This window comes from Nyctereutes procyonoides, unplaced genomic scaffold (assembly GCF_905146905.1).
Source record: "Nyctereutes procyonoides isolate TBG_1078 unplaced genomic scaffold, NYPRO_anot_genome, whole genome shotgun sequence".
Taxonomy (NCBI): domain Eukaryota; kingdom Metazoa; phylum Chordata; class Mammalia; order Carnivora; family Canidae; genus Nyctereutes; species Nyctereutes procyonoides.
Window position 1 is genome coordinate 57,874,896 of NW_026575135.1, and position 25,456 is coordinate 57,900,351.

Consider the following 25,456-nt stretch of genomic DNA (forward strand, 5'->3'; position numbering starts at 1 on the left):
GGGTTAAGCACCCACTTTCAGCTCTGGTCATGATCTCCGGGTCCTGGGTCCTGGGATTGAGCCCTGTGTTGGGCTTGGGCAGAGTGGAGGTGGTTTGCTTCTCCCTCTCCCCTCTTCAGGCTCACTCTCTCTCTCTCTAAAATAAATAAATAAAATCTTTTTTAAAAAATCTTAAAAAAAAAACCTAAAAAAAAAAAAAAAGATGGCTTGATGATCCCTTCATCACCATTCCTTAGCTGGACATTGGGCTCTGGTACCAACCCATGGCAATGCTTCATAAATGTGTTCAGCACTAAGTGAGCCACTTCCAGTCACTCCATTGCTTGCTTAAGCAGTGCTACCATTCTCCACCTTCATGCCTTGTTGAGTCTTGTTTCCTGCATCTGGAGTGCTGAGTTTGATGTGGCTAGAGTAATTGGCTACAGGAGGATGTAAGCAGTGTGGGGGGTGGGGGAGAAGAGGCCAGCTACCCAGATGGGAAGGTTCAGCTCAGCTCAGAGGAGGGCTTTAACACACTAAGGAGTTGGATTGCATCTTGTGAATAAAGGATTGGTCTGAAAGGATTTTTTTTAAAGATTTTATTTATGTATTCACGAGAGAGGCAGAGACACAGGCAGAGGGAGAAGCAGGTTCCCTGTGGGGAGCCCAGTGTGGGACTCGATCCCAAGACCTCAGGATCGTGACCCAAGTTAAAGGCAGAGACACTCAACCACTGAGCTACTCAGGTGCCCTGGTCTGAAAGGATTTTAAACAATTAGGAACAATGCAGATTTGCATCCTAGTAAGGTCAGCTGGCTACAGTCTGAGGAAGAGGCAGGAAGGAGCTCACAGCAAGAGGCAGGAAGACTTGCCAAGAAGAATGGCAGCAGATAAGACAATAGGGGAGACTCAGGGGCCTGAGCTCAGGCAGTGATGGGGAAGACCAAGAGGGGTCCTCCAGGCTGATCTACTGCAGCATGGACTGACCCTGCTAGGGGTCTAGGCCAGAGCAAGCCAAAGGAAGACTCCCTATCTGCTTTCATGGTATCAGCCAAAAGACATGTGGATTGGGAGGTCATCAGAAAAAAAACAAAATAATTGAGTCGAATATTGAAATTCACTGACTACCCAACAATAGGCATAATCTCAGGTTGTGAGATCCAGCCTTGTGTGGCAGTTGGCAATTCTCCCTCCCCTCTCCCCTCCTCCGTCCTCCCCTCCCCCCTACCTCCTCACAAAGGTAGGAACTCAAGCACTCTTACTCTCTCCCCCAAAAAACAAAAACAAAAACAAATGACAACAGGCATATGAAACCAGGTAAGATGGTAATAGAAAACATCATTTGAGAGATAGAGTTAAAAGTACAGTTCCAAAGAAAAGGAAGAGTGGCTGCAATTCAAGTTTATAAGCAGGAATAGGGGAGCAGGAAAGGAAAAATCCTCAATCCCAAACATTCTAAAAATTATAAAGGGTAATGATAAGCAAAACCAACCCTTAATATTCATTGCCTAGCTAGTGGCATATTTATTTATTAATTAGATGCTATAAAAATCATTAGGGAAGATGCGCTGTGCCTGGAGCTCTTAGGATAAAATGCTTTTATGATTTAAAAAATAGTTTCCCGTCATAAAAATTTTGTAACTTCAATAGATGCAGATAAACTATTGAAAAAAAAAGAAAGAATAAATGAATGAAAGAAAAGAAAAAGAAAGAAAGAATAAATGAATGAAAGAAAAGAAAAAGAAAGAAAGAAAACCAGACACATAACAAACAACTTATTAGACATGCAGGATTCATCTCCCAACATTAGAACCTACCTTCCTTTTCATAATATCAAAAGGTTTAAATGAATAATTTTGTTTTAAGTCAGAATGGCTTTGTTCTCATTAGTACTTTAACAAACATACTTTAACACAATTAAAAACAATGAGAGGATTACAGAACCTAAAGCAGATGAAGAAAGCAATTACCTAAGAACTCACAATCTTCTTAAACAGAATAAGATTAGGTAGTAGTTCTGAGATTTAAGCCTAATTGTTATTCATATAGTTGCTTCTTTTATTGCCTATGAATATGGTCAAAGCATTTTTTTTCAATTACAACTCCTTCAATCTAGGATATATCCTTTGGGAGAAAAAAAACAGAGTATGTTTTTTTAAATGCCCTTAGGTACCCAAAAACAGAAGAATTTCTCCTGTGTTTAAAGTAAGCCCAAATAAATTAAATAGTCCTTTGTAACTTGTTCCCTGGTTCATCAATCCTAAGAGTAAGGAAAATCTTCATTCCATTTAAGCTAAATCTGTTATCCTAGAATCTGATCCTTTTTTTCTCCTGTGCTTCTCATGGTGTATCTGATGTGGTTCATCACTGTTCTCTGTATTATACAAGATCTTATTCTTGAAACGTGAATGCATCCTTGACCCTGTTCCTTGCAGGCTAGATTCTCCTTGCAACTTTTACTTAATTTTTATTTATTTATTTATTTATTTATTTATTTATTTATTTTTAATTTATTTATGATAGTCACACACACAGAGAGAGAGAGGCAGAGACACAGGCAGAGGGAGAAGCAGGCTCTATGCACCAGGAGCCCGACGTGGGATTCGATCCCGGGTGTCCAGGATCGCGCCCTGGGCCAAAGGCAGGCGCCAAACCGCTGCGCCACCCAGGGATCCCAATTTTTAGAAGTCTATTCAATTTCACTCATTTTCTTTGCTGAACCTTCTTGAAAGGTTCCATATCCCTCTCGACTTCTGTGAACCTAAGATACTAAATGAAATACTCATTTTTTGTAGTGTATCATGGAGGATTAACTGATTGACACAAAAAAAAATTTTAGCTAATAAAACTACCTTGGTAAGGACATCCAGATCATGTCAGAAGCATTTAGAAAGAAACAAGTTGGTGGGTTAGAGTTCTTTTTCCCCACTGTGACACTGGGATAAGGGTTGACTGGTACACAGACACTTTACAGAATATGTTTTACAATATCAGGAGAGCAGTAGGAACAAGTCAAGGTATCAGGGGACAAAACTGGTCTCTCTACTTCCTTGTGACCCATTTCCACATCACATTCAACAGCTTCTCTTCCAGAAGAGCAGTCAGGCAGAGACCGCTTCTATTTTCTTGGAGTTAGACAAATGCAAAAGAAAAAAAAAAAAACAAAACACAAAAACCCTTAGGATACCTCCTCAGGACAGAAACAAGTTCATAGCAGAAATTGATAACTATCAGCATCAAAGAAAGTGTTTCAGGCTTTTAGGGAGATATTATGATGCCGACATGGTTAATTTCCTGGCCATATCTAAGCACTGCGGCATGCTTTGAAGTGACAGCTTCTCTCCTTGGGGCTGTGTTTCCCTAAGAGGCCACTGATACATGGGCCTCACATCTTGAATACCAGGCATCAACATAAGCTACGCTGAGGGAAAAATCCACATACAAAAGTGTATAGACAAATAAGCAGGAAGTAGAACAAGTGGGACACAGAAGCCTGGCTTGAATCTAGGCATCACTGTGACTTCCTTTCCTTTTTTCATTTGTCATATTTAACTACTGCAACACATCCCTTTTTACAGCTTATCACACAAAAGCCTGTTTACTACAAACACAAGAGTTTGTTGACTATCTAGACAAGATGCAGAATTTGTTCTTTTTGAACACCAAGCTTGACCAGTTATCCCGAATTCACATACTGTGTTTGGAAAGATAGTGTGGAGACTGTGAAGTCAAATCACTTCACATCTTTTACTTAACACCTCACTCTAATCTCAAGGGGCAAGTATTTCACTCCTGAAGAAAAAGTGCCTGAATTGGTTACTGTCACTGGCAACTTGAAAGTAGTTTACATTAAAATGGCAAGAGCTTGAATCTTCTAATAGGAAAAGATATATATGAACCAACCTTTGTTTCAGATTAAACTGAAAAGAACTCCAGTGTACATAAGGGATTCATTTTCAGCTTCCGGCTGCATCTCTTGCTGAGTTGTGCTAACTGTTAGAAATGGACTCTCAATGCAGCATATCCAGATTCATGCAGCTATTTCAGGGGACAGATTAATGAGGGTCTCAGGCAGCACAGACAGTGTGCTCTAATAAGCACTCACAATCAGATGGAAATAAGAGGAAGTTTAAACTACTGTGTAATATCAGAAGTATAGGGTTCATGCTACAACCCTTAGTGACAACTAGTGGAGCACTTGATCCTCACAAGACAATGGACTCACCTCGGAGCCCTTATACCTACAACGTTCAGTGACACCAGTAAGTACAAGTTACAACAATGGGTAGGTACTGAATTTACTCAGTTTTATGTGTCAGCCATAGTATGAGGCTTAGAGTTCAAAGGAAAATGGTAGAATCCCTGCTTCTAGAAGCTTATAGGTTAAGGCAGAGGCCTTAAGTAATTAGACAATAAAACACCCTGAGCAGTAGGGTAAGGATATGGACAAGGTATAACAGAAAACACCAGGATGAACCCTAACCAGTGTTGCTAAGTTGTACAAGGCTTTCCACATAAAATGATGTCTAAGCTAAGACCTAGAGGCAGAGTGTGCCCTATTTAGGTAATGGGTGGAGGATTTGTAAGTAGAAGGAGGAGCTCCTGAAAGTGAGGGAAGTTGCAGGAGGTACTACATTCAGAGAAAATGATACATAAAACAGAAGGCTTTGAAATGCCCATGAATGCCTTCTTCTATTGCATCATGGCCACTATCCTCTTCCTGTACATCAAAAGAAGTCAGTATAGAAATGAGTAGACACGGAGTGATGTCAGACATGCCCTCCCCCTCCTGCAGTCCTCCCCAGTCTTCCAAGCTCAGCTCAGAAACCTTCTCTGTCCATCAGGTACATTTTTTTCAGATCCGATCTCAGATGCTCTCTGAAAAAGACATCAGTATATATTTTCCACGACACTCCTCTTGCACTCAGATCACAATTTCTATATACACGTGCCTTATTCCCCATCAAATAAAACTGAATTTCACAGGTGTTAAGACATACTGACAGCCTTTCTTGATCTCAGTTGTTCTCGACCAAAAATTTAATCCTGTAGAGTCATGGGAGCCACCTTGTTGACTTTGATGGTGAGAAGCATTCTGATTTCAGGGATATTAAACTGAGAAAGAACTGTGCACCCCCAGTCATAAAGTAGGGTAACAACAATGATGAGCTTGATATGTACAGGGATAATGTTAACCGCTTTCTTTTAATGAAAACCAGCACTTTTAGGCACTTCTATGGGAAAGTGGATTACCACATCTGTTTTAGACCTTACTCTGGACTAGTGTACCAAAAGCTCTTTAGTCATAAATTCCTCTTTTGAGATTTTTCCAAAACAAAGAAGCATACAGGGGTAAATGCAGTGACAATTCACAATAGTTATCTTGTTAAAAATATTTACACTGTGCCCATAGACATCCATCTAAGCACCTGAAATAGAGGAACTCTCACAATGGCCCTGTGAAGTAGCTAGTATTGTATTCCTTTTGTATGGATGAAGAAATGGAGATCCAGGTGATTTGCTAGAAGTACATGGGTAGTAAGTGGTGAAGCAAGACCTCTTGTCTTCAGTCCATATTATAAACCACTATATTTTACTCCCTCCAAATCTATCGGTGATCTTTATCCCAGTACTGTTTATAGTAACAAAATCGAAAAAAAAAAAAAAAAACAGGGATCCCTGGGTGGCGCAGCGGTTTGGCGCCTGCCTTTGGCCCAGGGCGCGATCCTGGAGACCCGGGATCGAATCCCACATCGGGCTCCCGGTGCATGGAGCCTGCTTCTCCCTCTGCCTATGTCTCTGCCTCTCTCTCTCTCTCTCTGTGACTATCATAAATAAATAAAAATTAAAAAAAAAAAAAAAAACCACCTAATCTTCTAGTAGTAGAATACAGGTGAAAAGAAACTGGTATAATCATGCAATGGAATACTATGCATCAACTAAAAGTGATATTAGAGAGGAATATTTAATGAACTTGAAAGACATTAGCAATATCTTAATTGTAAAAAGTAGATTAAAAATGATGGGCACAAGACGATCCAATTGTAGCAATATGTTAGAATGAAGCAGATGAAATTGTTATTAATTTGGATAAAAAAAAGGCCAAATATCAGCAACTGTATATGGCTGAACCTAATATCTGGGGAAGGGGGGGAGAAGAGAGAACATGACAAAGACAGAAAGAGAGATAGACAGATAATGAAAGGCTTTACGGTCAAATGGTACCATCAGGAATCTCTGGGTCTTAAGAGTATGCTTGATTTTTCTTTTATTCATTTAGATTAACCAGCTTTTCTAAATTTTCTGCAATCATTTTATATCCTTTTGGTAGTAAGAGAAAAGCAAGCAGAAAAATGGTTTTGTAAATGGTTTGATCTGCTGAGCATTTCTATTGTTGTGTGCTCCATGCTTTATACACCTCTTTCTAGTCATCACAGCAATTACAACAAGGCTGGTATCATTACCACATTTGGCACACAGAGAATATTTAGGATGAGACCATTTAGGTAAAATGTCCCAAAACACCTGGCTGGTAAGTGGTGGTATCAGAAACCCAAGACTTTCTACAAAGAAAAGTCCAAGCATTTTTCATAAGGTCATCTGGCTCCTAAGCGAGTGAAATTATACATTTTGGTCAAACAGAATATCCCACAATTTCATCAAACATGATCCTTTGAGGCAGAGCAGCAAATTATAAGACCTTTCACTGAGCAAGCCTATGCGGTCAGCCAATGACTCAATATTTAGAGGCAGTGAAAATAGGAAATTACCTTCGTTGTGAGAACATAGGGCACTTCTAGAAGAGAAAATAAAATTAAGGAGATGTCAGATCTGAAGGCCTTCCGGGAGTTGATAACGATTCTGTGCAAACAAAATAGCCAATAATACTGTGAAAATACCGTTAATGGCATTAGCTTTAGGAGCACACCAAACTGAAAACTAGACCCATATGGCACATGGCCAGCAGTCAAGGTCTGTTTGATGAGTGAATGAAATGAACAAGAATGTAAAGCACTATAGCTAACTTTCACAAACAAACCTGTAAAACCATCTTTAAAGTTTTTTGTTTTATTTATTTATTTATGATAGTCACAGAGAGAGAGAGAGGCAGAGACACAGGCAGAGGGAGAAGCAGGCTCCATGCACCGGGAGCCCGATGTGGGATTCGATCCCGGGTCTCCAGGATCGCGCCCTGGGCCAAAGGCAGGCGCCAAACCGCTGCGCCACCCAGAGATCCCTGTAAAACCATCTTAACACTTCTCAGAACATTCTCCTCTCCTGACCCTCTTTAAACCCTCAGTCCAATTTCCCATTCCAAGGATGGGAAGAGAGTGAAGGCGTTGTAAGATACATCAAGTTTCAAATGTGTGTCAGCATTATGCAGCTATTTTCTTCAAGTATCACAAAAATTCAATGAGATGTTAGGTTTGTAAGCATCTAACATTTCACATGCAAAATGGACTTGGTTGGTAATTTGCTTAGTCACTTAGCATTCAAATGGCAAAAGCCAGTGAATCACTCAAACCTGTCAATGTCTCCAAAGCTGTGATCTTGCCCCCACACCATATGGACCATCTCATCCCAAATGATGCCCATCAGTTACAAAATCTGGTATCAGTGCACATTTGCTATTTCTCTAGATTTCTAAAAGGGAACATTCTAAGACAAAAGTCTCACAGATGCTTGAAAAAAATTTTTTTTTACCTAAAAATGGTCTTTCTCAGGCTTTAAAGTGTTAAGAGCAGCTTCATCAGAATGGTTTTGATACAGAATGTCTCCACATGTCCATAGACACAGATGTATTGACAAAAACAAGGCACTAGAAAATTCTTTGAACAAATGGAAGATGGTTTAGTAAATCTTGTGTCTTGGTATAGAGGAAGAATAAGGAAAGGAGAGATAAACAGAAATGCCAAATTGAGGGATGCTCTGGAGGAAAGAACAAGGACACGTGAATACATTGCCTCAGCCAAAACACTCCTCAACAACAACAAAGGAAAGGATGAAATCATTTTTCCTTTAGATGAAGGAGTAATGTTTACCATCAAGTTCACCTTGTTACAAAAGTCATCACCAGCTGGCTCAAGGAAGGGTATAATCATTTAGCATCAGACAGACCTGGACCCTAGCTAGCTGAGCCACTGTCACTTCATAGCCATAGAACTTGAGCAAATCCCCAACCTTTGTTACACTTCATTTTCCAATTGCCCCATGGAAATGGTGGAACATACTAATTACACAAAAAGTACTTGTTGGTAGGTGTGACACAGCACAGAGCTAGTATACCAGAAATTTTATCCGATGGTTGGCACAATGGAACATCCAACCCCAGGAAAACAAAAACACTCTAGAAAAACATCCTCCAGCTGTACATAAAGTGAGAATAACAGGCCTGTTGCTGGTTGGTGTTATTTGTTTGTCTTGCATGAATCACTCATGAGAAAAAGGACAACTTGGTTCTCACAATGTGAATTTCAAAAACAAATTGCCGACTAACTCCACAAAGTAAAAAAACAAGCTCTGGTATCATCCCTTTCAAGTGTTTTTCATAAAGCCATTTGGAAAAAGCTCAGGCCCACAATGAAACCCAGTTGTTATGTGACATCCCATTCTGAAATGCCAAATAAAAACTGGATTTAGAAATTTCCCCTACTGGCTGATGACCCATGTGTCCAGAGGAGTAGGCTTGTACATGGAGCCCAAAAATATAAAAGGAGGAATTTAGAAACAAACCCATGAGCTCCTTGGTAATTTTCCCCTTAGCATAAGGAAATAGGTGATCATAAATAAAATCCAGAGAATCTTGCCATGTTACTGGCGCCAATCCCAAGGACTTGATTTTGCCTCAAGCTTATCTATAACCATTAAGACAACAGAAGCAGCCTTGAAACTCACTATAAACTTTAAAATCCTTTTCTAAAGCAACTAGTTCTAAATTATAGAGAACAAAAAAAGTGGCCAATTCTGTGTACTCACATTAGGTCTAAACAAATCCTAGATGAAATGAGCTGTCTGTGTTTGGCTGTCCTTTTATTTTGTCTTGGTTTAATACCTCCAGCATCTGAGAAGTCAAACTGTAGAACTCTACAGAGTTCAAGAAGCTTGCGGATACATCTCTACTAAACACTTAGAGAAGGATAACACTCTATCTTGGAACTCAGCCTTATCGTAGGCAAAGTGATGTCAGTTTATAATACATAACTACCCTCACCAGGATTGCTGTTTAAAGTAAGACTCCTTACGTGTCCTTAACTTTTAAATGTCAAGTACTAGGATGCCTGGGTGGCTCAGTGATTGAGCAGCTGCCTTGGCTCAGGGAGTGATCCCAGGGTCCTGGGATCGAGTCCTGAATTGGACTTCCCACAGGGAGCCTGCTTCTCCCTCTGTCTATGTCTCTGCCTCTCTCTCTGTGTGTGTATCTCTCATGAATAAATAAATTTTAAAAAAATCTTTAAAAAATAAAAAAATTTAAATGTCAAGTGCCTATTAGAATATAGCACTCAGCCATACTGACTTAAAAATATATTTTATTTACATGGAAGTTTGCTGTCACGGTCACCACTGACTATAAACATAGGAAAATTGGGAACTATGGGAAAAATTAATAGGGAAGAAAATTCAACACTTTCTATTCTAACAGATAGACAAAGCACAAGTAAGTCACTTTCAGGAAAATCTCTCTACAGAGTGAGTATCTTTCAGGAGGGACCAAAATAATCTTCTACTGTCTCAAAGGATAGAAAAACATGGTTCTTCTTGAAATATACACCCTGTCTTCCTAAGCTTTGGTTCCCTCAGGGTCTTTTATCTCCCTGTGATTTCATTCCTTGTGCTTCAGGCTAACAAGGCTATGGTGTGTCATTCCCTTTGTTGATGTAGAAGAAAAGATCATTCAAAACATCAAGTGCTTTAAAAAGAAAACAACTTTGTAAAGCTTCTCCATCCATGAAGAAGAACAATAAAAATGTATTTTCCAGATCCTCTGAAAGCTCTAAAACCTCATGTCCTTCATATGTCAAAAAACCCACTGGAGAGCTGACAAAGTGCCAACAGTCACTGTGGACAACTACCCAGTGCTGTTTATATTAATATTATTCAGTGGCTGAGAGAAAACCTTTATTCTTCTTTTAAAAAATGTTTTTTAAATGAATTTTCAAAGCATGAAATGTCATTTTAGAACTTCAGTGTATGCTTATCTCAAATTATGAAGCAGAAAAACGGGCGTGAAATGTTTATTCTTTAATGTGTCTAAATATAAATGTTGATGTCTCTCAGTGAGAGCATATTAATGACCCTATTCACAGAGCAGGAAAATCTCAAGGATATAAATTGTAGACTGGGATTAAGTAAAGGATTTGAGGGGATTACATTTATTCACTGAAGTCAAAAGAATAATAAGAACCGGGAGCCACTGCAAGGTATCTTGCTTTATAAAGCCTTGTCATGTTATCGTTCTTTTGCTCATCTATTTTCTCATTAAATATGTATTAAGTATCTCCTATGGCTACTAAGTTCAGTTTGTTGAGCATGTACTACTTGTTCCTGCTTGACATATTCTACAGCCAGGTTTCTTTACCTACTGGAGATGGTCCACAGTGAGACATAACAAAGCAATGTGCTAAGTGTCTCAGTACACAGGATGCTCGAGGAACACGGAAGGTCTGTGTTATGTGCACTGCGCCTTTGGGCAGAGGAGAGATGGGATGGAAAGAAGGCTTCCAGGTGAAGTGTGGCTTCAGGAAAGCCCCAAAGGGTAAGTATTTTGGACCACCACTCTGCAAGTACTAGTTATCTTCATTCTGGATGTGAGGGCCAAAGGGCAGAAGTCTTAAATATTTGCTTAAAATCCCACAGTAAGGAAAATGGGTCCCCAAACCCTCAATGCAATCTGCATGGTCTGAAAAATTTAATACAGTTTTCTTGAAAAAAATTTTTGTAAGATTTTATTTATTTATTCATGAGAGACACACAGAGAGAGGCAGAGACACAGGCAGAAGGAGAAGCAGGGTCCCTGCAGGGAGCCCAGTGCAGGATTCAATCCCAGGACCCCAGGATCACGTCCTGAGCCAAAGACAGACAATCACTGAGCCACCCAGGTGCCCTCTCCCACCAAAGTTTTTAACTATAGGACACTACAGGTAATACTGTAACAAAGGTCCATGGACACTTAACCTAGAATTAATTGTTGTGAACACTGTGCCACCTTTGCTTCATCATTTGATGTAAGAAACAAAACATTACAGATAAAGTCCCCTTTGTCTTCTTGTGCCTAGTTCCCAGCTCTTTCTCTACCCCTGTCTTAGAGGTAACCTCTGTCATGATTTTAATGAGCATCCTTCTAGTCTGTATATATATATATATATATATATATATATATATATATATATATCCAGAAATGATAAAATAATAATATAATGCATAATAATAAAATGTGTCATTCATTAGTTTTACATAAAATGTATATATCACTGTGCTTCTTGCTTTTTCTACCCAATATTATGATATTGAGATCTATTAATATTGCTACATTTGCCAATATAGTGGAATACTACATATTGATTGGTAGGAATGAAGGGCTACACAGTATTCCTCTATATTAATAACCACTAGTTAATTAATTTTTTCCCTTATTCATGGCCATTTTCAGTTGTTGCAAAATTTCCACTGTTACAAAGACACAAAAGACACAAAAATCTAGTTCCCAGTACCTGAAAGCAAAGGTTTTGCAAGGCATATAGACAAATCATAAAGAAATAGAAGTAAAATTACTGGATTGTATGGTATACGCAAATTAAAATTTTACTCTAGAGACAAACAAACTGCTCTCTAAAGTTACTCTGTCAATTTACCCTCATGAGAACAGTGTATGGAATCTTCCTTTCACATCCTTGCCAACACATGGTATTGTCCGACTTCTTAACTTTTGCCAACATGATGGCAAAAATGACATCTTGTTCACTTACTATGCATGTCACTGATTATTACAAAGAGAAGCATATTCTCATGTCATTAGCCAATCAGATTTCCTTGCCTCTAAATTATTTTACTGCATCCTTTACCTATTCTAAAGGTGAGGGGTTTTTTTTTCTTATTGATTTGTAGAAATTCTTTATGAATTCTATATATACTAATCACTTGTTTTATATATATTGCAAAAATCTTTTCCTATTCTTGTTTCTCTTTTAACTTTACTTATGATATATTCTCTTTTTATTAAGATTTTATTTATTTATTCATGAGAAGACACAGAAAATGAGGCAGAGATATAGGCAGAAGGAGGTTGCCTGTGGGGAGCCCAATGCAGGACTCAATCCCAGGACCCCAGAATCACGTCCTGAACCAAAGGCAGACACTCAACCACTGAGCCACCCAAGTGCCCCCCAAAATTTTTTTAACTATAGGATACTACAGGTAATACTGTAACAAAGACCCATGTATACACAACCTAGAATTAATTGTTGTGAACACTGCACCTGAGCCAAAGGCAGATGCTCAACTACTGAGCTACCTGGGAGTCCCTATGATATCTTCTGTCTTAAAGAAGTTTTTAATCTTGATGTGGTCTAATTATTTTAAGCACTGATTTATAACATAGACAAATCTGATTTATGTAATATAATCTTACAACATAAGGTTCTTTTTTTAAGTGTCTGTTTTTCTTTAATGTATGAACAAAACTTCAGTTATATATCAACATCCAGTTCAAATCAGTTCCATTAAGACTTACACTTTCTATGGAAGTTACTTCCTTTAGTTTTGTGTAACAACAGTGAGTAGTGAAACATTAGGTTTTCACAGAATTTTAAGATGATCTCATCATTTATGGTCTAAGATCTAGGCTCTTGCAAACTCTTCTATTTACTCTGCTGGAATAGCCTTTATCATTTTATTACTTTCTATACTTTTTTAGTTTTATATATGGCAAACGTGATTAATTTGCTGCAATATACAGGTACAAATGTTTGAACTTTTTAAAAATTAATGAGGTTGCTGGAGTGCCTGGGTGTCTTAGCCAGTTAAGTCTCTGACTTTGGCTCAGGTTATGATCCCAGGGTCCTGAGAATCAGCCTCGCATTAGGCTCTCTGCTCAGCAGAGAGTCCGCTTCTCCCTCCCTCCCTCCCCTTGCTTGCACTCTCTCTCTTAAATAAATAAAATTTTTGAAAGAAAAAAAAATAATAAAAATCACTGAGGTTGTCAACGAATTAAAAGATATTTTGACCAGAGAAGGAAAAACAGTGATTAGCCCTTTTTCTTGTTTTCCCTGAAGAAACTTTCAAGTCTTTAAAAAAAAATCCTCTGATACAATCGCAAACCTAAGAAATCAAATATAATTGTGAAAGATACCAGACTATATACTATACCACAACACTTAATTTCATCCAATTAACAACATCACTCCATACAATGAAATGCATGTAGCTCTACTAAAATCAGGTATTAACCTACTTGATTTTACAGGTGGGATAACAAATGAGCCTCCAGGACCACCTAATACATAACACCTAATACAAATCATTAAATAATGATTTCACTCTAAGCAGAATAGCCTGGAAACTCATTTTTGCTGTCAGAAAATGGTTGCTATGTAATTTGAAATAATTTGTAGCCTGAATGTCTTTGCCTAATTTCTTATTGCTCATACTCCATTTTGATACAAATTTAACAACTAAGTTCTGCATTGTCATATAAAATTTCCACCTTGAGGAGTAACATGTAGAAGTTTAGATGGCAGAACTATCAAACATTCCCCATCCAAATGAGGGTTGACTTTCAAACACCTTTCTTTGTCTTGGGGTCACCATGTCAGAAACCTCACCCCTCCACAAGTAATAACCTTGAGGGTAATTACTACAACTTTTCCTCTCTTGAGGGAAAGGAACTCCCACAACCATATTTTTTCATAGTTCATGGAAAACCGTATCTAGCATATCTCACCTGGCTTCCAACAATTTCACTGAAGCTGCTCATTTATGGATGAAGAATCTTCTGCTAAGTCACCAAGGAAGAATGAGCCCCCACTACACATAGCCAGGGTCAATCCAGGAGCCAAAGGAGAGACTGAACTACCTCAAGGCTACTGAATGAAAGACTTTAGGTCATACCCCTTTTTCTAGAAGATCTATGATTACTTCCTTCTTAACTTCTCTGGATACTTTACTTATATATTTGTGCACATGTTTCCAAACCCTTTGTTCAAATGAAAGCTCCTTGAACAAAGAGGCAGAGTCTTAGTCAACTCTCATATCTCATTTTTGTATCCATCACTATTCCTGGAACATTTATGCCTGCCTGCCTACCTGCCTGCCTCCCTTCCTTCCTCCCTCCCTCCTTCTTTCCTTCCACAAATATGTATTGAGCATTATTGTGTGCCCAGCACATGATGGACATTAAGTGAGTAAATTAGCTAGATAGCAGTAAAAAAAAAAAAAAAAAAAAAAAAAAACAGACAAAATTTTATGGGCCCTACCTCCTAGAAGGAAAGACAGAGCAAAAGCAAAAGCAAAAAAACAAAATATCTTCAAACACTGCCATAAACAAGTTTAAAAGATGTGATCCAGAATAATGGAGAACAATCTTAATAAATAAAGGTTGGAGAAAGCCTCTCATGGGGGTGGTGGTTAGGCTGAGACCCGATTGGCCTAAAGAAGCCAGCTATGGGGGCACCCCGGGCAGCTCAGCGGTTTAGTGCAGACTTCAGTCCAGGGCCTGATCCTGGAGACCGGGGATTGAGTCCCGTGTCAGGCTCCCTGCATGGAGCCTGCTTCTCCCTCTGCCTGTGTCTCTGCCTCTCTCTCTCTCTGTCTCTCATGAATAAACAAATAAAATCTTTAAAAAAAAAAAAAAGAAAGAAAGAAAGAAAGAAAGAAAGAAAGAAAGAAAGCCAGCTATGTCAAGATCTAGGGAGAAGGATAATCTGGGCTGAAGAAAGATCAAGTGTAAATAGAGAAATGAAATCAGTATGTCCCATGAGAGGAAGATAGAAGTTGGGCAGTGTGATACCCAGAATGGGAGCGGGATGACAAGGGATTGAGAAGATAGGACATGACAGGTCAAAAAGGGCTTTGGAAATTATTTATCATGGGAAATACCAGGGAGTTCTGAAAAGGGAGCAGCATGCTCTCAAGTGCAGTTTTACGAGGTCACTCTGGTCTCACTACAGAGAACGGATCCCAGTGGGGCCCAATTAGACGTAGCAGCAAGGAGACTACTGTGATCATCAACTAAAAGAGCACAGTGATGCGGATTGGAGAGGTAGCAGCAGAAACAGTGAGAATCTAAGCAGAAACAGCTTAGATTTTGTCATATTGTGTGGCTGAAGCAAGATTTTCTGATAAATAGATGAAGGCAGATATTATACACAGTAAAAAAAAAAAAGGAAAAGGAAAAGCAAACAAATGAATAAATGATGTGGAATGGAGTCAATGACATGACAACCCAGCCTGGTATTTATAGCCATTGCATATGAACCCACTGGCATGAAGAACAAAAACTGTCTATAGTGTTCTCACTATGCCAGAAGCAACATAAACCAGACATGAATTCATCTGGCTTCCTCTGTACTTTGTTCTTCTTCATTATTTTTCATTTATTTTTTTATAAAGTCCTAATCTAATTGTTATGTATATACTTTATATATTTTTTATTTTTTATTACTTTCATTGTACTTTAAATTTCTTTCTTATTTTGGATCTAGATTCTTTTTAAAAGCGGGCCAAAATACACCCAGGATCTCGTTTTTTGGCGGGGGCAAAAAAAATTCATTCAGGGTTGGAGGTTAAGAATAATGCAGAAAACTGCACCAAGGCTGTGTCTGGGGAGCCTCCTGCCAAGCAACTGTGGACAGAGAGAGTCTTCTGCTAAAGAAGCAGGTGGCCCCCAGAACTAACAAGATGTCCACAATGAGCCTTCCCATCCACTCTCCCGTCCAAACGCTGCACTGATCTGAAGAAGTCTGGTTGAAGTCATGTTTGTCACACAAGGAGTTGCAAGTAAGGACCATTTACTGAGTCAGGCACGATACTGGGCACTTAACAGGTATGGTATCATTCAATCCTCATAAGCATATGAAGTTAGATACCCTTATCCTTACCGAAGCATGAGGAAAATGGGCCCAGAAACAGCACACAAAGGAGAGTAGCCAGGACTCTTGCAATTCAGATCTAACATGGGGATTGGAGGAAGCAAAGGTGCAGGAGGTTCTCTGGCCCTCCAGAGAAAAACCAAGAACAACCTGGATTTTGGACTCCTTCAGAAAGGTAAAATCAGTGGTTTGTGTTTGTGACCTCTATCAAGATATTTGGGCAGTCCATCAGTGAAATTGCCTTCAGGCAGGTGTGATGAACCATTCCCAGCTCAGTCTTTCCCACCAATTGTCAACGCCCTGCCCCCATGCCAGGGAACCAGAATGCTACTCTTATTCTTGCTGCTTCATCAACCTGGTTCCTAAAGCAATTCTGACAGTGCAATGGACATGTTAATGACTCACTGTGAGGACCAGTTTCTGAGCGTCTTCTCTTCCCAGACACCATCGATCTGACTATTGTGTCCAGTCAATAGAGCTTTACGGCAGGATTGCTGGGAAATAAGTCAGCTTTTTGTGTCTCATGATTTCTGGCTTGTAATATCCTTTAAATGGATTCCCCGATTGGAATATCCTGCAGGCAAAGTCTTATTACTTAACTCTGCTGCACAGCATCCCTGCTTTATATAAAAGGTTATCAGTGTTCTTAATGTTGTACCTGAAAATGCTTGAACTTGCCTTGCCTCCCAGGCATATTTTTACTACTTCCAAATACATTTAACTAGAAATGCTATTGGTGACTAAATAAACCCCATTCTGGAATTTTTTAAACCAAAATTAATTTCCATGTTTACCTCTACTTGGTACTAAAGTCAAAAGCCTGCAGAACAAGCTATTGAAAGCTATTTGCTGGCTTCTGCTTGATATAGGACTCTCCCCTGCATCCTGGAAGTGCCCTATAGCCAGAGGAGAAATATATATATATATTTATAAACATTTAGAAAATCATAAACAGGATTATATAGGCTGAGAGAACAAATGTGTTACTACTACAGAAGGTTTAAAGGTCCCCAACACAAAGAAAGGTCTCAGGGATTGTGTATATGTACCTCTAGAGTAAACCACACATAGAATCACAGGGTGAAAAGGGATCATAAATATAAGCTGCCCAACACTCTTCCTATTACAAATGAAGAAATTAAAAATTACAAAATGAGTCCATCCCAACTGGTGTCATTTAAAAATCATCCTCTCTGAGAGTGTGCCCTTGGCATCTTCAGTATACTGACTCTGACATTTGTCTGGGGCTGTCAGCCTCTGCCTCCTGCTCTCATTCTCCTCAGGACCATGGACGCTGGTCACATTCACCAAACCTCCTTTCCAATTTCAGGAGGCACTGTACCTTCATGCTTAAAATGACTGGCTATGAAGGGGATGTGTGCATACTTCCACTATTCAGTAGATGCTTCAACTCAAGCAAGTCATTTAATTGTTCTGCATCTCCCTTATATTATCAATAAAACAGGATCAAGAATTGCCATCTCGGGGGATCCCTGGGTGGCGCAGCGGTTTGGCGCCTGCCTTTGGCTCAGGGCGTGATCCTGGAGACCCCGGATCGAATCCCACGTCGGGCTCCCGGTGCATGGAGCCTGCTTCTCCCTCTGCCTGTGTCTCTGCCTCTCTCTCTCTCTCTCTGTGACTATCATAAATAAATAAAAGTGTTTAAAAAAAAAAAAAGAATTGCCATCTCACCATCTGCCATGAGTATGAAATGTTACTTTTAGTAAGCCCTTAAAGCGGTGCTAGGCACATCCTAAGGACTCAGTAAAGCAGAATTATAATTGTCATTGTTGTCATCTACATAACCCAACTCCTGCTCCCCTTCAGTTCAGCAGACTGTCTCTGCTCCAAGTTTACCAGGAGAAGGAAGGTCATTAGATACCAAAACTCATTGAAGTTCTCCTCACTTTCCTCCACTAGCGCCCCCAAACTAGAAATCTCTTGACATTGTGCTGGCCACTCTTTGCTCCTCATGGTATATCCACCTCTCACTCCTATACCCAGCTCCATTTTTGGCTTTCTCCATCCACCTCTTTTCCTAAGATTGTTCTCTTCCTCAGAATGAGACATTTGCACTTCTATCTACCTGTCCCGAAGCCGTGAGCTCTGTGAGGCCAGCAACTACAGCACATGCATTTCCTTATTGCCTGTGTCCAATACAGTTCCTGGCACAGAATAATCACTCAATGAAAGTCCACAACATGAACACGTGAATGACCTTCACAGAATTATACAGTTCATTCAATCTAATTAAATGGAACAGTCATTTACTCCACTCCAACCACATGCCAGCCACAATGGAGGCTAACGAGATTAATAACACACAGTGCCTGCCTTCCAGGAGTTGTTTATCATCCCCTGAAGGAGGAAGAGGAATAGAGGATTGATGGAGGGATGGAGAGATTGATGGGGGGAGGAATGAGAGAGCGGGGAAGAGGAGGGCAGAGAGAGACGGAGGGAGGCTAGATTAATGTCATATAGGCTAGGGTATGCATTAGGCTGCCAATATAAGTAAAATATGAGTATGGGTTTTTTTTAAAAAAATCATTTAATCAAATTTAAAAAGAAGCAATATGTCTGAGTTTAGTCAAATAAATCATGATTTCGCTCCAGGAGAACAAACTTTGTACAGTCCTCTGACACACCTGGTTTTTTTATACAGAGAATACATTGAGAACCAGGAAGCCTGACTGTATATCAAGCAGAGGAATCCTTCCCTCCATGGACAAGGTAAACAGCCAAATCAAACCTCCAAGGGAAGTCTTTGTAAACCTGGAAACATGCGGCCCCCTGTTAGTCCCTTATTCTCCCATGCATATTAGGAAAGAAAAAAAAAACAGAGAGATGGCTGTGTGTGTGACAGTTATTGATTTATTGCCACCTGCTCATTTTAGGCTCTTAATGTAAATAAAAGGAGTTACTCTTGTGGCTGGAGTAAATGGTCCTGATTATCAGGCAGAAAGTGGGCTGCTCCTACACAACAGGAAAAAGCAGAACTACGTCTGAAAGTCAAGAGACACTATAGGGTCAACAAACAACGAAGTTGCAGCAAAGTTCTCCATGGTAGTTTCAAGGTGCAAGCTCAAGGGACTCCTGCAGGGTAGAAGGGCTTCTCTAGCCCCAGCTCCTACCATGCAAGCATCCAGCTGTGTGGCACTTAGGTCTTGCACAGGGCCCAGTTTCTGCAACATAACCAGCTTCTTCATCCCAGTTCCTGTCTCTGGTGCCATGGGCAGCTTCGCAGCGCTCAGCAACTATTCTAGCAGGCACCAAATAGTAGAGGCTCTCATCAGCCAGCAACTTCCCCTGGAAACCCTCCGGGGCTTTTTTTGTAGCAGAGTACTTCTGGTAAGATACTGCTCCATGAACAGCTTTCCCAAATATCCTAGAGGGCAGATTTCTAGCAAGTTCCAGAGGGAAGATGTCCATCAAGCTCTGCTAGAGTAGTACTATGCAATATCTCACCATTCAGTGAGCTGTGGTATGCCCTTACTAACAACGTCTGGATCACAGCCCTAGTGAGGATTCCTTTTGGGCATCCCACCTCAGCCCTGGAAGTAGTGGCAGCTCCTTAAATCTGCTTTTCCTGTGTTCTTTCAAGTGCTATTAATTCTACTAACCATTTTTCACTACTCCAATCCCCTGTTACAGTTAATAATTTTTAATAAACTTTCCCTGTCCAAGCTACTCTGTGTCCCAGGAGCAATGAACAGATCTGGCATCAAGATTCTGCTTTCCAAATGCCATTCTCCAATGGCAGTCTAGGGCTGAGACAGGAAAACACAAAATGGCCTTAGTGTATCCTATAGTATCAGTAAGGAAATAAGTGTTCAACAAACAAAAAAAGAATGAGGGTGGGTCAAAAGGACACAGGAGTAACCTAAAATAATTCCCTATCTCCAAAGCAGGAAAAATTTGAACAACAAAATAACACAATATTGGCTTAGAACCCAAATTTTCATATACAGGTCCATACTGACACAATGCAGAATAAGTAGGGAAAGACAAATCTTCCTTACTGAAGAATTCCAAATAGCATACTAGGTACTCCTCCCCAAAGACATGAACTTAATACCTGCCTGTCACACTTGAGGGTAGGCTAGACTTAGCCTTGCTTCCAAAGAATAGACTAGGAAAAGGGAAAATAGCAACTTTATGTGGAGAAACATGGTATACACTGTACACCAGCAAATGATGAAGGTTAAGTGAGTGAGGACATCATCAGTGATGTTATATGAACTTTAATGATACCCATGCTATGATGTGTTAAGCAGGGCATTTCAACTTTGTGGTATTCTTTTCAAAACCCATAACCCTAGTCTAATCATGAGAAAAAACACTAGACAAACATAGACAAGGGGACATTCTACAGGATAATTGGCCAGCACGCCTCAAGACTGTCAAGATTAGAAAAAGCCAAAGGTGGAAATTGTCATAGACAATTCCACCATAGGAGACTGGGCAGACATGACAATGAAATGCAATATGGTGGCCTGAATTGGATTCTGGAACAAATACAGGACATTAATGGAAAAAAACATGAAATCCAAAGTCTTAGGTTTAATTAATAGTAATGTACTAATGTCAGTTTTTCAGATTGACAAGCTAATAGTAAGATGTTAACAAGGGGAAAACTAGATGTGGGTATATGGTAACTCTCTACTATCTTTGCAACTCTTCTATAAATCTAAAATGGTTTCAAAATAAAAAGTTTGCTCTATAAAAGATTTATTGTGGTTTCTGTCTCCTGATGGGACCCTGATACAAGACCCTACTCTTATTATCAAGGCAATTATCTATGGACCTAACAAACATCACCCAGGTATTCATAGCCATAACCAGAGAGGGAGGGAACACAGAAATAGAATCCTTGGAAATGAGGTCATTTATTTTTTTAAAGATTTATGTATTTTAGAGAGATAGAGAGCGAGCATGTGAGTGGGGGGGAGGAGCAGAGGGAGGGAGAGAATTTCAAGCAGATGCCCCACTGAGCACGGACTCTGACACAGGCTCGAATCCAGGACCCTAAGATCAGGACCCAAGCCAAAATCAAGAGTCAGACACTTAACCGACTGAGCCACCCAGGTGCCCTGAAATGAGGTCATCTGAACTGTGCTACCTAGTAGATTACTGAAGCATGCATTTTATTTCAAGAATTATTTGGCTTAGAGTAATTAAATTACATACCTTCTGACAAGTGTTATTAGAGGAACTGCTACAGACAAAACTCAAGTAACAATACCCAGTGCTCCAGCTCAGAACAGTATATTCTCATGTGTTTAAACACGGTATCAGAAATGTTTTTCTCAGAGCATCTTTAAAGACCTCAGGTGTCTGTGTTTATTTATGCTTCTGGTCATTATAGAGCCAAAACAGGAGTTGTAAAGAAGAGACAAAAGATGGCATCATATTATATTCTAGATGGAAAGAACATGTATCCTCAGGATGCTAGAGACTTCATTCAAAAATTAGTCAAGTCCAAAAGCAAGCAACAAGTTATTTTCTAGAAAGCCTAAACTCCAAAATAAACCAACAGTGTGTTTTCTAGAATGCCTGAATCAGTTCTGGAGAGGCTGAAACTCATGTAGCCTTTTGTTTTGTTCACACAGACACTCAAGTCTGACCCCTTAGCTCGAGGCGGGCTGCAGTCCTTAGGACAGCAATTATGAATACGGTTGCAACTACTCTATCCCACAGCATACTTGCCCTGGCGTAGAAACAAATCTCACTTTTCAAACACAGAATACATCTACTCTTTTCATTCCCACTAGTTTACAGAATAATGTTATTTTTCTTCAAAATGTGTAGGCACAACTGATTTTTAAGCTGGAAAAGTTAATGAAAGCGACACTGCATTTGAGGTCAGTCGGCCAGAAAAATGGCTGTGAGCCAAATCCCACATCCCAAACATTTTGTCTCCATGGCATGTGAACAAAATGCCCACTCTCCTCCTGATCTCCAGCAGAAGCAAAACAAAATCCTGCAAGACAGTTATCCATTGGAATTGGAAGCCTTTCAGGGCAGAAAGACACACACATACACACACACTCCCTGTTTAAGACATAATAAAAAGGCTCTTTCACACAGAATGTTCTGTGCATAGGCAGCACAAGAACTACCCCTAGAGATGCTGTTTTAGGGACAGCCAAGAGATCACAAGCCTATAACAAGTAGTTCTTACCAGAAACACAGTAATCTCCCGATTCCAAATTTAAGCAAGTAAGAATTCCTAAAACCAGTTTATCTAGATGGGTTGAAACCCCTTCAGACTAGCTCTGGAAAATTGTGCCGTAGAAACAAGAATGAATTTGTGTTGTCATGAGATCCTGCTAATTTTTAAAGCTATGATTTCCTTTCTCTAAATGTAACATTTCATGTATTAGAATTATTAGGCTTTGATTCCCCCCGCCCCTCACATTTTTTCAAAGCAAAAAGCAGTACGAAGAAACAGGAAGTATCCACAATTACACGCAAGGCAATGCGTTAGCCAGAAAACTTAAGTTTTAACTGTGAAATTTAGAAAAGCAACTGAATTACAGGACATTCCATTGCCTAATCTTCTTAATAAAGAATATGAGGTTTTAAGTGCAAGCTCTTTATAGTCCAAAATATCATTATGTTAGAATTACAATTCTATTGTTATTAGAATTACAATTCACATGTTAGAATTGTAATTCTAACATAATGAAGACAAATTATATACCATATTACAATTTGGGGTTTTTTGTATATTTTTTAATTGGAGTTCTATTTGCCAACATATAGCATAAACCCAGTGCTCATCCTGTCAAGTGCCCCCCTCAGTGTCCGCCACCCAGTCACCCCCTCCCCCCACCCTCCTCCCCTTCCACTATACAATTTGATTTCATACCAAAATGTTCATGAATTTTCAGTTATGACCAATATTTCTCCCCAACATCTTCTGAGAATTCATTATTGACATCTCAGAATTCAGAAGTAAATTTAAAAAAAAAATCAAGCATTGAAAATATCAATTTTACTTCTGAGTTAAAGCCAACAGGTGGTAAATTTTAATCACCAAGGAAGAATTCTAGATAAATCATCATGTAAAAACATCAGTTAGGATATAGTAGTTATGTTACCACAAAACTGCCTGACCCGACGAAGGAGCCTAATTCTAGACCCTACTCTGGGAAACTTATTCCTATTTACAGATGTATCAACATCAGACTATTGAAGTCTCTTTCTTTCTAAGTACTTTTCTTTCTCCTCAATTAAAAACAGTTCTGAATATGATACATATATGGATTTAAAAGAAACCATCTTTAGGAACTGGATTAGGAAACCAACTATATTCTTATAGGGAACAAGACCGAAACCCGTGGCTCAGGCTCATCTGCAGACAAGGGAACCCATACAGCAAAAACACGCAGAGACAGACAAGAACAGGTGGGAACTTACCACTGGAGCAGTTGGTTCCACCCCAGCCAGGCTCACACTGACAGGTGTTTGGAGCAATGCAGCGACCATGGACACATTTATCAGCACAGTGGGCTGTCAGAGAGAAAATCAATCAAATAAGGAAAGTTGGCACAAGAAAAAAAAAAAAACCAACAACACAGCTGTTTCACATCCCAGTCTCAAGTATCACTTAAAAACAACATGCATGCTTGATAATTTCCTTCAATCCATTCCTTGGCCCTCTCCTCGTCTGCTGTGTAACCAAACGATTGCCCTTCTTATTTTGCTATCTCGAAATAAATTCCTTCATTTCTACTATTTAATTCTGCTTCATGCCGAATTAGGAAAGAAGTTTCAGGGAAAACTGCCTAACACATTTTTTTTTTTTAAATTAGCAGTCACTACCCAAAATATCCTCTTTGTTTCAGGAGGAGCATATGTGGATACTGGGACAAACCCCAAAGCAAGATATGAAGACTCCAGAGTGACAGAGCAGACTGAGGAGTATCCCCCTTTCACTGGAAACAAAAGACAAATTTCTTTGGGCACACATTACTCACAACTATGACACAGCAGAACTAGACGTCCTCTTCTTATTGACAAAAATATTCCCAAAATGTCACCCAGGTCTTTAAGAAGAGTAAATCTTAACTTCTCTTTCATTATGAATATCTTAGGTGTGACCCAACTTGTGGAAGTAAGGATTATCATTGAAAACATGAGTGCACTGGTAGTCTGAGGATTTCTAAAGTAAAGGTCCATAGGCCCATAGAAAGGAACATAAAATATATACTGTACTAAAAATTAGCATTATCTTCAATATTAGCACTAATCACTTTGATTAAACATTCTTTAACATACCTGAATATAAGAGTAATGGTGAGAATAACATGGCATAATTTGGAGTTCAGATATTCCAAAATTTTATATAAGGATGGGGTAAGGTATCCTTATGTTTTACAAATAAGTTTTACCAATTCACGTCTTATTACAAAAGTAAAACAGATTTACTATCTAAATGTAAAATATCGAAAGGCAAAATAAAACTATCTCTGGTCCATCAACTTATAACAATTCTATTAATGTAGAACCTTTCAGAAAATTTTCCCTATATATTTCCCTATAGAGGTCTCCTCACAGAAAAAAGGAAAAGAATCATAGTATTTTTCAATTTTCCTTTCCACTTAATTAGAAAAATTTTCCCATGTCATTAAATATTCTTTTATGTGATTTAGCCAGTGTAGTGTGAATATAGTTTATATTGTGTATATATCCTATATTTATAGTGTATATATACAACACTATATATACAGGATATATACACTGTATAAATAGTATATATACAGTGATAATATATATATTGTGTATATATATATACATATTTACATTTGTATATATATGTGTGTATACATTTTATATATTTATATATTTTCTGGACCAAAAATGATAACCACTTTTAAGATCTTTATCAAAGAAATTTAGACATACAGAGATATAGGGGAAGGTGTTTTAGATGAAACAAAAGTGAAAACCAGGGGTAAAAAGAAATCAAAGGAAAATAAGAATATCTGCCTAGGTACAATGTTGGGAGCAGTAGCTTCGGAAAGATACAGACTTTGAAAACCAAACTAAGGTGTTAGGGCTTTATTATAAGAATTAACTGGGAATACTCTAATGAGATATATGGAATTAGTACAACAAACCATCAGTAGAAGACACCACAAGGGAATAAAGGGACCATAAACTTTAGGAACTAAAGGCTCACTTCCGTCACCAGAATAATTATTTAGCACTCAGGCCATTTGCTGAGGGATGCCAGGCCATGTAGCTTGGGATCCTGGGCCAGAGTAGAGATAATGACACTAGCATTCCAAGGAGATTCATAGCAACTCCCCAATATTTGATTCAGACAATAATACATTTGATTTCATTAAAAGCAAGATCAGCTTGTAACATATGAACACATTGGCTCT

General features: G+C 39.0%; 1 protein-coding gene across 1 annotated transcript in view; it reads right to left on the bottom strand.

Annotated features, from left to right (window-relative positions):
• The window catches only part of MEGF10 (multiple EGF like domains 10), a 339,552-nt gene that overhangs the window by 63,280 nt on the left and 250,816 nt on the right, over positions 1-25,456 (bottom strand). The window contains exon 10 of the mRNA XM_055302009.1: positions 23,484-23,576. Within this exon, the coding sequence (XP_055157984.1) occupies positions 23,484-23,576 (93 nt within the window). The remainder of the gene's footprint in view (positions 1-23,483; positions 23,577-25,456) is intronic.